Here is a 13525-nt window from a genome sequence, read left to right on the forward strand (position 1 = left end):
GATAGTGCCCAGATTTGAAGACTACAAAAAGATTCCACTTCTACTGTTAATAAAATGTTGGTAGGCTAGCCTACTATGAGATGGATAGCCTAAATGTTATATAATTCAAATGGGTTACCTGTTTTTTTTTTGGTATATCAAAAAGTGTATATTTTTAAATGTGATTGTTGGTACATTTTACCAGTATTTACCATACATTCAAAACAAAAATGAAAATAGGAAAAATATGCAATATGAAAATTTAAGAGAAAATGTGCTTTACTGGGGAACAAAAAAAAACAAGATTTGGTTTTCAAAAAGCCTTTTTCCAAAAGGTACATTTGCAAAAAGGGTGGTCGTCTTATATTCGGGTCTAAACAATAAGTTAATGTCGCTTTCTGATGCTGCGTTTGAATTTTCATGCCACATTATTTGAAATTAGCGTGGGCCAAACATTTTTCTCTCGCGGGCCGCCTATTGAGGAACCCTGGTTTACATTGTAATCGATCTGTAATCTGTTAAATTTTGATGCTGCATACAGATTAACCAGTATTATTGCCCCTTTGATTATGTTATTTGGTAAATTACATTGTTCGTTAATGCACCTGGATTTAGTAATATCTATTACCACCAAAGTCATTTAATGTGACCAAACCAATAGTTATATCATATTTGCACATCTGCATATTTCGAGCTTTGACTGTTATTTAGAGATAATGAATATGTTAGCATTCTTGATTAAGAAGTAACTGATTCATTTGTCAATATGTACCTATTTATTCTTATACTAATGTTCTGTTTTTATGTTACTTTTAGACTAATATTCAATACACTTTGGAAAGAAGCTCCAGACTCCTCATTCTTTGTGTCCTGACCAACACCTCAGGACTGTATATTGCTTTATAGTTAGAGTCAGAGCCTAGCAGTTTCCTTTCCTTTCCAACAGTGTGTGTCGTTTTCCACCATCCAACCTGACAGAGCTTGAGAGGTGAAGAGGCGAGGAGAACTGGCAATTTAGGACCCATATAAATGTAGAATGTGAGGCCATGTCTGTAATTTATATGCAAATGTAAAAAGACTTAAAAGGGTCTCTAAGACATAATGTCCAAACGATCGAATGATCCTAAGCAGACGCTACAGTAAGCAGACCTAGCATTTTCTAAGGCTTTTCTGTAGCTGAAAATACTGTACTTCCACGCAATGTGAAATACCTCTAGTTTTGTTTTCTTCCAGCTGCTCTCCATTTTCCGGGCTGCTCTCGTGGGTGAGAGGGTGGTCGTTATATCACAATTTCAAACAGTTTTTCTAATCCCCTTTAAAGGGGTCATGAACTGCCTCAGTTTTATTATCTTGCACTGTTCTCTGAGGTCCACTTATAATGTTATCAAGATTTTTTTTTTTTTAAATAAATAAAAAAATAGAAACATCCTAATTTTGAAGTAATAGGTTATTTTCTGTCCTGTTTTTGTCAACTGATGAAATCAACATTGTATTTGGTCCGGACCAAAGCAAGTGAACTAGCGGACTTTCCTGGTGTGAATACACCCTTAGTTTGAATTGTGCCTTGTTTGTAAACGAATCTGTGGTAAAATGAAGTGAACAAAGGACCGAGTTCTTACTGACGCGGTCTGGAACTTCATTGAAAATAAAGTTCATTCACTCTTTCCTAACATTGGGATCAGAAGGAAGGCAATGCAAATACTGTTTACAACTACTTGGCACTGCACAGCATCTTGTTGTCTTCAGAGCCATCTTTATCATTTGGTTTATGCGTAGACCTGCATGTTCTCCTCTCTCTTAAACACTACATGCGTGAATCGGTGGGCAGGGCTAAACAGACAGTGATGTTGATTTTTTTCCGCGACGCTTGTCTGCACTATTACTACATAGAGTAAAATGTTCCAAAACATCGTTTTGGCAGACTGCCTTCAATATAAGCTGTTTTTATACTAACGACAAAGTTAGTTCTGAAACTTACAGGATGTTTTTATAGTATTAAATGTATAAAATAATTTATAAAAATGCCAGTCTCATGCCCTTGCTTGGCCCTTTGTTGTGATAAAAAGTAAAGTGTTTTCAAGCGCTTGCAAAAGTGTGTTCAAGTGCTGGCAAAAAGTGTAAAGAAATACTCTTTGAGAGAAGCAGTCAATCAGCGAAACTTGATAGCAGCTCGTAAGTGTATTTATTTATTGTCTCATTAGTGTTTAGCACAGTTGTCATTGCTAGGAAACGCTTGTTTTGTTTATTATGTTGAAACGTGCTGAAGTCACGTTTGCTCTCGTACTATATCGCATACCTTGTCAGTGTCGTGCGCTTGCTTGGCCCTTTGTTGTGATAAACAGTAAAGTGTGTCCAGCTGAATTCAATTTCCGTTTTGTCCAACGGGTATAAAAAAGTTTAGTAACTCTGGCAGCCCTCGTGTGAAGACAAAGGAGTGTAAAGACCATCGACTCTACCGTGCGACTCCACCGTGCAAGGGACATGCAGGTGCATCTAAAAAAATTGGAATATCGTGAAAAAGTTATTATTTTATTTTTGTAACTTATTTCAAAAAGTGAAACTTTCATATACTCTAGATTCATTACATGTAAAGTAAAACTTTAAAAGTTTTTTTTTTTATTATTATTATTATTTTGATTAGAGCTTACAGCTCATGAAAGTCAAAAATCAAGCATCTCAAAATATTAGAATATTTCCTAAGATCAATAATAATAATAAAAAAAGGATTTGCAAAACAGAAAAGTTCAAGTTCTTTAAAGTATGTTCATTTATGTACTCAATGTGCATAACTGAACATACTTGGTCGGGGCTCCTTTAGCACTCAGCCTGTGGCACTGCTAAGGCACTATTGAGCCTTCAGTTCGTCTTGTATTGTTGGATCGACTGTTTCTCATCTTTCTCTTGAAAATATCCCATAGATTCCATATGGGGTTCAGGTCAGGCATGTTGGCTGGCCAAGCAAGCACAGTAATGATCACTTGGACCAGTTGGACCACTGAGCAACAGTCCAGTTCTATTTCTCCTTAGCCCAGATAAGATGCTTCTGACATTGTTTCTGTTTCAGAAGTGGCTTGGTAGCCCTTTTCCTGAAGACGTCTGAGCGTGGTGACTCTTGATGCACTGACTCCAGCTTCAGTCCACTCCTTGTGAAGCTCTCCCAAGTGTTTGAATCGGCTTTGCTTGACAGTATTCTCAATGGTGGTCATCCCTGTTGCTTGCGCACCTTTTCCTACCCAATTTCTTCCTTCCAGTCAACTTTGCATTTAATATGCTTTGATACAGCACTCTGTGAACAGCCACCCCTTTCAATCCCTCTCATTTTACCACACTCCCAGTCTGAGTGGAAGAGGTGGAGGTACTGGTCTGCTTAACAGATTTATAAATGATTCTCTTTACGAATTTGGGAAGATGTTTGTCGCACGTATCACATTGTCACATGCTTTTAAACTATTTATAAAAATGTTACTGAGCAACTGACGAGTAACAGTGTTTCAGCGTAGATTTTCCTCGCGCTTTGGACTTTGAACCCTGGCTCCACAAGCTCCTGCAGCGCTGTTTGAATACATGCAATCTGTGCGTATATTGAAAAACATAACATTCTGCAGCTTATTTACTAATCGTTTGAGGCCATTTTGCGATTTCATTCATCATACAGTAACCAGCATCAACCACCTCTTCCTCATGGTTTTTTTGTAGTAACCATGGTTTAACTATGGTTTTTGTGGTAAAACCATAGTAACTACAAAATAAACCATGGTTTTACTACAGTAACCATAGTAACTACATAATAAACCATGGTTTAACTATGGTTTTTATAGTAAACTATAGAGAAACCATAGTAACTATAAAATGAGCCATGGTTTTAGTAGCAAAACCATAGTAACTACGAAATTAACCATGGTTTTACTGCAGTAATCATGATTTATCTATAGTTTTTGTAGAAAACCATAGTAATTGCAAAATGAACTATGGTTTACCACAGCATTTGCAGTAGAATAACCCATGTTTTTTTCTACAGTACCTACATATTAACTACAGATTTAGTTATTTCTTTATAAAAAATTAGGGCTCAATAAAATAATCATAATTAATCTCACGATTTCTGAAAATGAAACAATAATCAAATTTGGCAAATATGTTGTCAGTTATTACAACAAATAACATTATAAAACTCAGCTTTGACAAGTTTCACCTATGAATGTAAACATGGAGAATAGGCATGCTTTTTTAGATAAGATCACCTCCTATGAAAATACAGCCGTAATATCAGATGCATGTTTTAAAATGAACAGTGAATGAATGACTAACAAGCATATTTAACATTCGTTTAAACTTCCCTGAAAATATTACTAGACCTTCTTGCAGAATGTCATTAATAAGACTCAAAAAAGACCATTTTATGAAATTTCTTTATTTCTCTAGATTTATGGCAATGACTAGGTTTACATGGACATCAGTAATAATTATTTACCTTATTCTGAATAAGACAATATTATGATTAAGGTGTTTACATGAGTTGCTTTTAGAATAATCCTTTCATGTTTCTGTTTTACATGTTATAGTACATAGATCGATTAATGGCATGCGTCATTACGTCACCACGCGACGCTATCCGACGTCTCCTCCAGAATTTCACGTATAAACATATAGTTCCTCTTCGTGATGATGCCATATACAGTTTTAGGTGTTTCATTTTTAATTTTATGAAAGCTTCAAGTGCAGTTAATTATTTGTACGTGCGTACAGACGACTGCGGTGTTGAAGCTCTTTTATTTGCCGTCAACCGGTTGACCACTGCCGTGTGTGTATCCTGTCGCAAAATGCGGCGAAAAGTCCTACAGGCCAGTAATAGTATGATTAAGGTGTTTACATGTCTGTACTGCACTTCGATAATGCGACTAAAATAGGAGTACTCCACATGTCTTAATTCGATTTGTGTTTACTTCGATTATGACTTTAGCCGGATTAAGGAAATCAAAAATCTCTGTTTACTCTGATTGTCTTCTAACACAAGTATATTGGACTACTTGTTGTCTGTTTAATAATGGAGTACAAAAATAATAATATACCAATGTGTAAACAGATAATTGTGTAGTTTACAATGTTTAAAATATAAACACATTTCCATCTTATTTGTACTTGTGGATTCAATTTTGTCCTGACACAAGTGTGTTGAACTACTGGCTAATCTGCTTGCTAAAATAAAATAAAATAAATAAACAAACAATTGTGTGGTTACACTGTTTACAATATTTAACATACATACACATTTATCCAGCTATTTACAGTATGTGCATAATTATTATGCAAATCAATTTCTAATCATATTTTTTTCCCCAAGCACATTCTACAAATTCCAAACCACATCAATCTGAATAACTGCTAGGCCTACTAAGTTTGTATTTAATCATTTGTAAGTGATGTATACTTTTTAAGGAAGGCTGGAAGTGAAAAACACCTTGTATTCAGGTGTGCATAATTAAGCAGATTTTCTTTTACAGGTAAAATGGGCCAAAAAAGAGATTTAACTTGCATTACATTTTTAAAACAACAACAACAACAGTAATAAAATTATTAAATGCACATGAGAAGGATGCAATAATAATTTACTTTTCAATCTGAAAACCTGCCTAATAATTATGCACACCTCATAATAAGATGTTGTTCATTTCCAAAATTCCTTAATTATATCACATATAAATTAAATATAAATGATTAAATACAAAATTAATAGTAGTTATTAGCATTGATGTGGTTTAGAATTGGTCAAATGTGCTTGGAAAAAATATGATCAGATTATCAACTTCTAACACCAGTGTGTTAAGCTACCAGTCTGTTCAAAGGAACAGGCGCTAAACCAAGTTTTCAGTCCGTTTCAATTGTGTTGACAATTGGGATGACATACTGCTTTTCCCTAATCTTAATGAAAACACATTTTGTTTTGAGTTATGAAACAGGAACAGCAATTGTTTCAAGGCTCTCCGTTACCTCCGTCACAAAATCAATACACAAGTTCAGCTGTCTGTCAGTGAATGGCGCTTTAGCTTTCTTGTTTAGAGGATGGCCAAGAATTACAGGTACTGGCTCACAAGAACAATCACTAGACGCACAGTGACAATGACCCCTCAGCAAGACTAAATGTTGAATTTGCAAAAAGCTTCCATCTTGAAGCATTGTGACCGAATTGTCACGCTTTTGCATTCTTATGTATGTTGTAGAAGTGTACAGGGTGCCTCCATGTAAAAATCGATTGAAGAACTGCAAAGGATGCAAAACCATAACATTAAAAATTCGGTTAACAGCGGCAAGTTGGCTTGGTGTCAGTGCTTGAAATTTAGGAGTGCCAAACAGATGTACATTGTTTAAAACTAAAAAAAATTTCACTTGCCTCATTCCTGTTAATCTGTTGCAGTAACTGAACACAAGACTACTTCGTTCTGTTACTGTTTGTCTAAGGATGTAACGCCAAAGGAGAAATGTGCGGCATACCTGTTCAGGAACACACTGTGTACCATGAAAATACAGCATGAGATTATGATTATTACTTTCAAATGTGAATGCGGATATACACCACAATGGACCCCACAGCATCAGCTAAATGTGTTAGCTTGTTATTGCTAGTACAACCAATAATAATCAAACACTCAACCCAACATGACAAATTGTTAACCACAAGTGTGCTATTAGACTATAATTTGACATTAAGTGGTAGTGTGACAGTTTTTAAATATTGCCATTAGCACATGTAAAAACAGTTGTGACTACCTAAACATCCAGAAAGTGTTTGGGTGAAAGATAGGGGCCAATTTTTGTTTTGACTTTTGTACACACTAGATGAACAATAGACAACAAACTATTTTGACTATTATTTGAACATTTCACAATAGGCTTCTTTTAATTTATATATTTTAATTGATGTAATTTGTATGTATACTGTATTTGCCACATTCTATCAGAAATTATGTTTAGGATGGCAACATTTCTTCACACAACCACATTCCTCACTTGAAGTGCAAGGAGATAGTCTGCGTTCTGGACAGTGTTGTTTGAAAACTAAACACTGATATGATAAGGTCTGGTAAACATAAGCAAAACTCCCTTTTCACTCTTCTCTTGAGAACAGAGCGAAGTTTGTTTCCAGTGCAAGTCATGGAGGAACAAAATTTCATCAGGAAGCTTTTTTTATTTCTATTTCTTTGTAATGTATACCTTTATTGTACTACAACCGAAGTCTGCTCCAACAGCATTCTCCCTGGATCAAAAGGTATTTTATTATTATTATTATTGATATAAGTGTGTTTTATCACCTTTCAGATAATCACCACTACAGATTTTAACTTACAGATTTCAGAAAAACTATCATGAACACATTTATTATTATTAATAATAATAATAATAATGATTACTATTATTACATGGCATTACTGAATCAAACTAAATATATTACATTACGCAAACATATTTAAGGGTAAGATCAGGTATAAATATGTCTGTAAGGTGACAATTGCTGATCACCACTTTTTATATTGTTGTGTGTGCGTGCGTGTTTTTGTGACATATGAGGACACAAAATTGTATAATGACATGGGTATGACATAGGTATTACAAGGAGAAAGTGATTTCTGAGGACATTTCCCCATGTCCCCATATTTCAAAAGGCTTAGAAATCATACAGAATGAGCTTTTTTTGAGAAAGTAAAAATGCACAAAGTTTCCTGTAAGGGCTAGGGTTGGTGTAGGGCGATAGAAAATATGGTTTGTACAGTATAAAAACCATTACGCCTATGGAATGTCCCCACAATTCACAAAAACAAACATGCGTGTGTGTGTGTGTGTGTGTGTGTGTGGAAAGAGAGTTAGGGTTATATATATTTATTTTAGATATATGTATTTTTTATGATATATAAAGTTGTGATTGTTTGTTTTTCAAAAAGAAAAAAACTGTTAAGAGGAAATATCTCGCCCCACGGTTCATACTTTTAGCAATGCCAATAAACTCGCCCTCCTAGATATTGAATAACTGTCTGTATTTAAACAGCTGCAATGTAATGGAGAAGCTTGTTTGGGTAAGACCCATCCCAAACAGTTCTGTCAGTAAATTTTCTGTTTGAGAGGTCTCAGTCTCTAACTTTGCCTCTTCAACTAACAGGCAATCCAGGTGAGGTGGGAGCAGAAGGTGAAGAGGGAAGAATGGGGAAAACCGGCCCACCTGGCCAGCAAGGTCTCTGAGACGTTGTTGGTTTGTTATTTAACAAATCAGTGATAGATTAAAGGGAAGTTGGTTAAAGCATGGCTGTTTACTGTTCTTAGCCAAAAATGTCCAATGAGCTCAAACAACTGCTTTAATGAATTTAAAGTGCAGTTTAATGAATTATCCAGTGTAGTTGCTCTTTCTGTGTTAATGGAAAAACAGACATTTTTCAATTCAATTGCAATTTAAGGAAAGTATTATGTCAGTCTTGCGTATCCATTTTTGACATCGTCTGAGGTCCAAACTGGAACTAGTGAGGACTCTAGTATCCTTGACATGGACATCCCAAGACAGAAATAGGAAAGCAAACTAGAAGGATTAGCATAGCTGCTGTACATATTATTTCAGACCAAGATGATCAAGTGCACAGGCATAGCTGTAATACTAGGTTATGAGATGTGTTACTGTATGACATCTTGGCTAAAGAGATGTGTGTTTATTCCATATAACTGAAAGTATGTCTGAGGCCCAAACATTTTCAGGAAGGCTTTTCCAGAGTGGTAGTATAGCATGCGTTCTACTTTGATCTGAATTTAGTTGTTTGATGTGTTCTTGCCCTCACTGGGCATTAGAGTATTGCTGGAAGACAGTCTGTTTCTGCCAGACCACATCTTCCCTTGAGGGAAGTCACGTCAGAGGCAGGCAGACGTGTTAACTGTGGCCAAGGGCTGCAGTGTTGCCATATTTAAAGATGGAAGTGTAACCTGTAGTGCCGCAGACAAGCCTCTTCCAGGCAAGCTGTTTATCGAATCAGTACAAGAAGGCCTGGAAGTGAGATCACAGGAAGACATGCCCTTTTTTCCACACATGAACATACTTTACGAAAAGAAAAAAGAAAAAAACAGAATGCCACAGAGTGACCACAGAGGCATTAAGTTTTAGAATGGCTGTTTACGGCAAACTTTAGATTTATTTTCAGCTGTGCGTCTAAATGTAACATTTATTTCTACATAATCATATTCTACATCCCTAATCCTACCCAATACCTAAACTTAACAGCTACCTTACTAACTATTAATAAGCAGCAAATATTTTAATAAATGGAGCAAACACTGCAGAAGGCAAACAGCAACAGAAACACTTCTGTTCTTTAAAAATAAAAATAATATATATATATATATATATATATATATATATATATATATATATATATATATATAGGTCCACAACGCGTTCACTTTTCTTATTACACACAGGACGTGCAGCAGTACACAAACATACCAAATATTAAAAATTAAAGGATTACAGTGTAAAAGAATATTATTGTGTAGGCTACATAATTATAAAAATGTGATACATGTCATAATGGTAAGTCAGAATTAGCCTACCTATTTGATTGCGCATGAGCAGATCCGTTTGCTCTCTGGAGACACGTTCAGTCTGTGCACCTTAAAATTCCGCCGTTTAAATAGCGAATCCGCCATGGCGCGAGCACAACTCGCTCTTAAAGGGAATGGGAGATGAGACTCTGATTGGTTTATTACACATATTTATAGTTATTGCTCTTGGTGTGAACAGGCCTTAATAAGACTTATTTTGCTTTGATGGTGTGCTTAATTTGTTTAAAGCATTGTGAGGCTGTTTTCAAGAGGCCAGTTACCTTCTTCATCTTCCACAGGCCTGACTGGCAAATATGGAGAAAAAGGAGAGATGGGAAGAATAGGAAAGATGGGCCCTAGTGGTACGAGAGGTAAATAGACTCTAAGCTCAGTAACTGAATGCTCTTTGTTTATTTATGCTATTTTTACATATTCTGATAACTCAATACTACTATATCTGGGAATTGTCTACAGAAAGCCACTTTCCTTTCCACCCAGTATGTTAATTGCACGGTACAGTATACTCTAATTTATCTATGCCCTTTTTAGATTACCTATCATTTTGTTTGGAAAAGTGTACTAGTTCAGGTTCAGTCATTCCTTCCAGACAGGGAATAACACACTTACAGTAAATACAGTTATATGGATTCTTATATAATGGCAATGGATACTTGTGGTGGCTGTCTGGTTAGAACATGTAAAAGATCCAAAATGTGTCAATTATAACCGCTTTAAGTCATCATCATCAAACTAAATGATAATGTGCTGAGCACTTGTTGCCTCAAAGTTTGTCACAAAAACACAGGGTCCATTGATCTAATCAGGCAATGTGGATGTCCTAATGCATAAGGTGAAGGTCTGTATGGCCTACATTAAAGGGTTAGTTCACCCAAAAATCTGTCATTAATTACAAATCCGTATAACCTATCTTCAGAACACAAATTAAGTTATTTTTGATGCAATCCGAGAGCTCTCTAACCCTTCTTAGACAGCAACACAACTGTAATGTTCCCAGGTCCAGAAACGTAGCAAGGAAATTGGTCACATAGTCCATATGACATCAGGGGTTCAACCGTAATTTTACGAAGCTACAAGAATAACTTTTGTGCACAAAAAAAAAAAATAATAAATAACGACTTTATTCAACAACTCTTCTCCTCCTCATCCTGTCTGCAAAGGCATGCTGCCATTAGGGAGAGAATATCACGAAGCATGTGTTTGCTTCCGCATCATGTAAATAACGCATGTGCATGTTACGTAAGCAGCGGCACCATGCACATGCGTTGTTTACATGATGCAGAATCAAGCGCATGCTTTGTGATACTCTCTCCATAATGGCGGCACGCTGCTGCAGGCAGGATGAGGAGATGAGTTGTTGAATAAAATATTTTTGTTTTGTTTTTTTGTGCACAAAAAGTATTCTCGTAGCTTCATAAAATTACGGTTGAACCCCTAATGTCACATGGACTATTTTACCGATGTCCTTGCTACGTTTCTGGACATGGAAACATTACAGTTGTGTTGCTGTCTATGAAGGATCAGAGCTCTCGGATTGCATCAAAAATATCCTAATTTGTTTTCTGAAGATGAACGATTGTTTTACGGGTTTGGAACAACATGAGGGCGGGTAATTAATGACAGAATTTTCAGTTTTGGGTGAACTATCCCTTTAATATTAACAAAATCAGTAATCAGTAAAATTCCTGAAAATTTTGCACACCAGAAAAAGTAACAAAATCTATAATTATTTTCTACATACTCCAAAAAGTAATTGCATAATCCAATAGAAGAGATATACTTCCCAAATGTTTATTTTTATAACAGGACTAAACACTAATGTTTCAAAAGAAAAATAACAGTTAGTTGGAGACTGACCTAATTTGCTCTGAAGATGAGGGCGAAATTCTAAACATACAGTGAATTATGTGCACTGCTGCTATCTAGTGGTTATTCAATGTTATTACCGAATTCTATAAAATCATGGATATGTGCTTGTAATATTAATATGTGGCTAATGCTTAGTTAAATGACACTGTATCATCTACTCATTATTAAATGTTATTACTGAATTCTATAAAATCATTGATATGTGCTTGTAATATTAGTATGTGGCTAATGCTTGGTTAAAAGACACTGTATGTTTTACAATATGTTGTTTATATTGTAAATGTTACTGTAATCAGGTGACAAGGGACAAGAAGGATTTAATGGTCTCCCAGGATTAAAAGGAAAACCTGGTAAATGCCAAAGCATATGTATGTTTTCTGCTTTGTCAGAATGCAGTAAGCATTAGATTTTTTTTTATGTTTATTATTATTGATGATTTATCATAGCCTAAAGCCTGCAAAATACGTGTAACAGGTACTACCTGTGACTGTGGGAGGTACAGAAAGGTTGTCGGACAGATGGACATCAATATAAGCAAACTGAAAAATGCTGTCAAGTTTCTTAAGAACGGTGAGACTTGCGTGTTTAATTAATCAAATTTGCTTGTTTGACCCTGATATTGATTTAATATTGTCCATTGTGATAAACATGTCATTTGCATGATTTCATGATTATCAAAAAAATAGACTTTTATAGTAAGATTGAAAGGTGTTTTTCTCATAATTAAGAGGCATCTTTAACAAATGTTTCTAGAACTTGAACTAATGTCCCTTAGTTAATTTTACAATGACTTTTAATTAACTGGTCTCAATGTAAATTGTAGTGGTTGTATGAAGTCTTGAAATATTGAAATAAGTTGCATTCTTCCATCTTTACTGTTAACAATTCACTTGATTTGATCGTTTTGTCATCTAATGTAATGACTTTTATGCACTTTAGGTGGGTTACACATTCGTTTTGGGGCCTCTGTATGATTAAAGGGTGTGGTATCTTTGGCTCCCATTCAAAATTAAAACTACAAAACTACAAAATCAATACTAGATGAGTTGAGACAACAGCCCCATTCCATACTGCATGTCACAATTATTTCCATTGAAAACACAGACAAGTGTTGACAAGACACAGACAAATGTTTACAAGACATTAACCAGTACTATGTTTTGTCAATTTTATTAAAGTGGTTCTAGGTATCAGGGAAACCGAGAACATGTTTTACCTGCTGGTGACAGAGGCACGGAGGTATCAAGAGTCACTTCTAAACTGCAAGTTGCGTGGGGGGTCTCTTGCTATGCCCAGAACCACAGAGACAAACACCTTGCTGGCTGACTATATCAGAGAAGCTGATCTTACTCATGTGTTCATAGGGCTACAGTTAGGGGTGACAGAGGTGGGGTACACGTATTTTGATGGTAACCCCTTCTTAAATACCACAGTCTGGTCTCTGCAGAGTCCACACAGTGGTAAAGGTGACTGTGTGCAGCTTCGTAGTACTGGAGCCTGGAGCCGGGTAGATTGTGGAGCCACACAGTACTACATCTGTGAGTTTGTCAAAAACAAAAGTACTTTAGCAACTTCAGTCTTGTGATGGTTTAATGGCCACAGAGAAAAAGGTTTTATTTTTAAATAATTTTAATAGGCTAAGCTGATATATGAGTAAATGTCATATAACGTTACTGTATTTAGAATTTTTGTAAAGAAAAAGTTTTAATGTTTTTGATTTTATGATTTATCCACCACTATTTTAAATAATTTAAATTAAACATGCTTTAAATAATGGTGAGGGAACTTTTCACTGTAATTTATTATTTTTAGATCTTGCCATGCTTTTTCTGACAACACTACTACCAGCAACAAACAAACAAACAAACAAATCAGATTACAATGAGCTACTGCAACTGCTGAATAATTATTTTCTGACTGCAGTAATTTTCTGTATAGCCATATAGATATGACTTCTTTTCCCAGCAAATAACATTTAGACTTGCATGTTTGCTATCTGTTAATCATGGCTTTGTCACATGTGAAGTCAAAGCTTTTTTTATGAGTAGTTATGATAAATGGTACAACCTATATCAAACATTTATTTTCA

At 35.4% G+C, this 13525-nt stretch overlaps 1 protein-coding gene across 1 annotated transcript; it reads left to right on the forward strand.

The window, feature by feature from the left end:
• Positions 1-7099: 7099 nt before the first annotated feature.
• On the forward strand, positions 7100-13027 carry colec10 (collectin sub-family member 10 (C-type lectin)). Its single transcript, XM_058747435.1, has 6 exons — positions 7100-7243; positions 8129-8200; positions 9849-9920; positions 11733-11786; positions 11911-12006; positions 12615-13027. Exons 1-6 carry the CDS (start codon positions 7129-7131, stop codon positions 13019-13021), a joined length of 816 nt encoding a protein of 271 aa, XP_058603418.1. The 5' UTR covers positions 7100-7128; the 3' UTR covers positions 13022-13027.
• The last annotated feature ends 498 nt before the right edge of the window (positions 13028-13525 follow it).

Source organism: Onychostoma macrolepis, chromosome 16, assembly GCF_012432095.1.
Source record: "Onychostoma macrolepis isolate SWU-2019 chromosome 16, ASM1243209v1, whole genome shotgun sequence".
Classification (NCBI taxonomy): Eukaryota; Metazoa; Chordata; class Actinopteri; order Cypriniformes; family Cyprinidae; genus Onychostoma; species Onychostoma macrolepis.

Excerpts from the sequence above, each read along its gene's own strand:
- colec10 (XM_058747435.1), top strand. The coding sequence starts at position 7,129 with ATGGAGGAACAAAATTTCATCAGGAAGCTTTTTTTATTTCTATTTCTT. Across the intron at positions 9,921-11,732 it reads GGGCCCTAGTGGTACGAGAG|GTGACAAGGGACAAGAAGGA; the intron begins GTAAATAGACTC and ends TACTGTAATCAG. Across the intron at positions 12,007-12,614 it reads TGTCAAGTTTCTTAAGAACG|TGGTTCTAGGTATCAGGGAA; the intron begins GTGAGACTTGCG and ends ATTTTATTAAAG.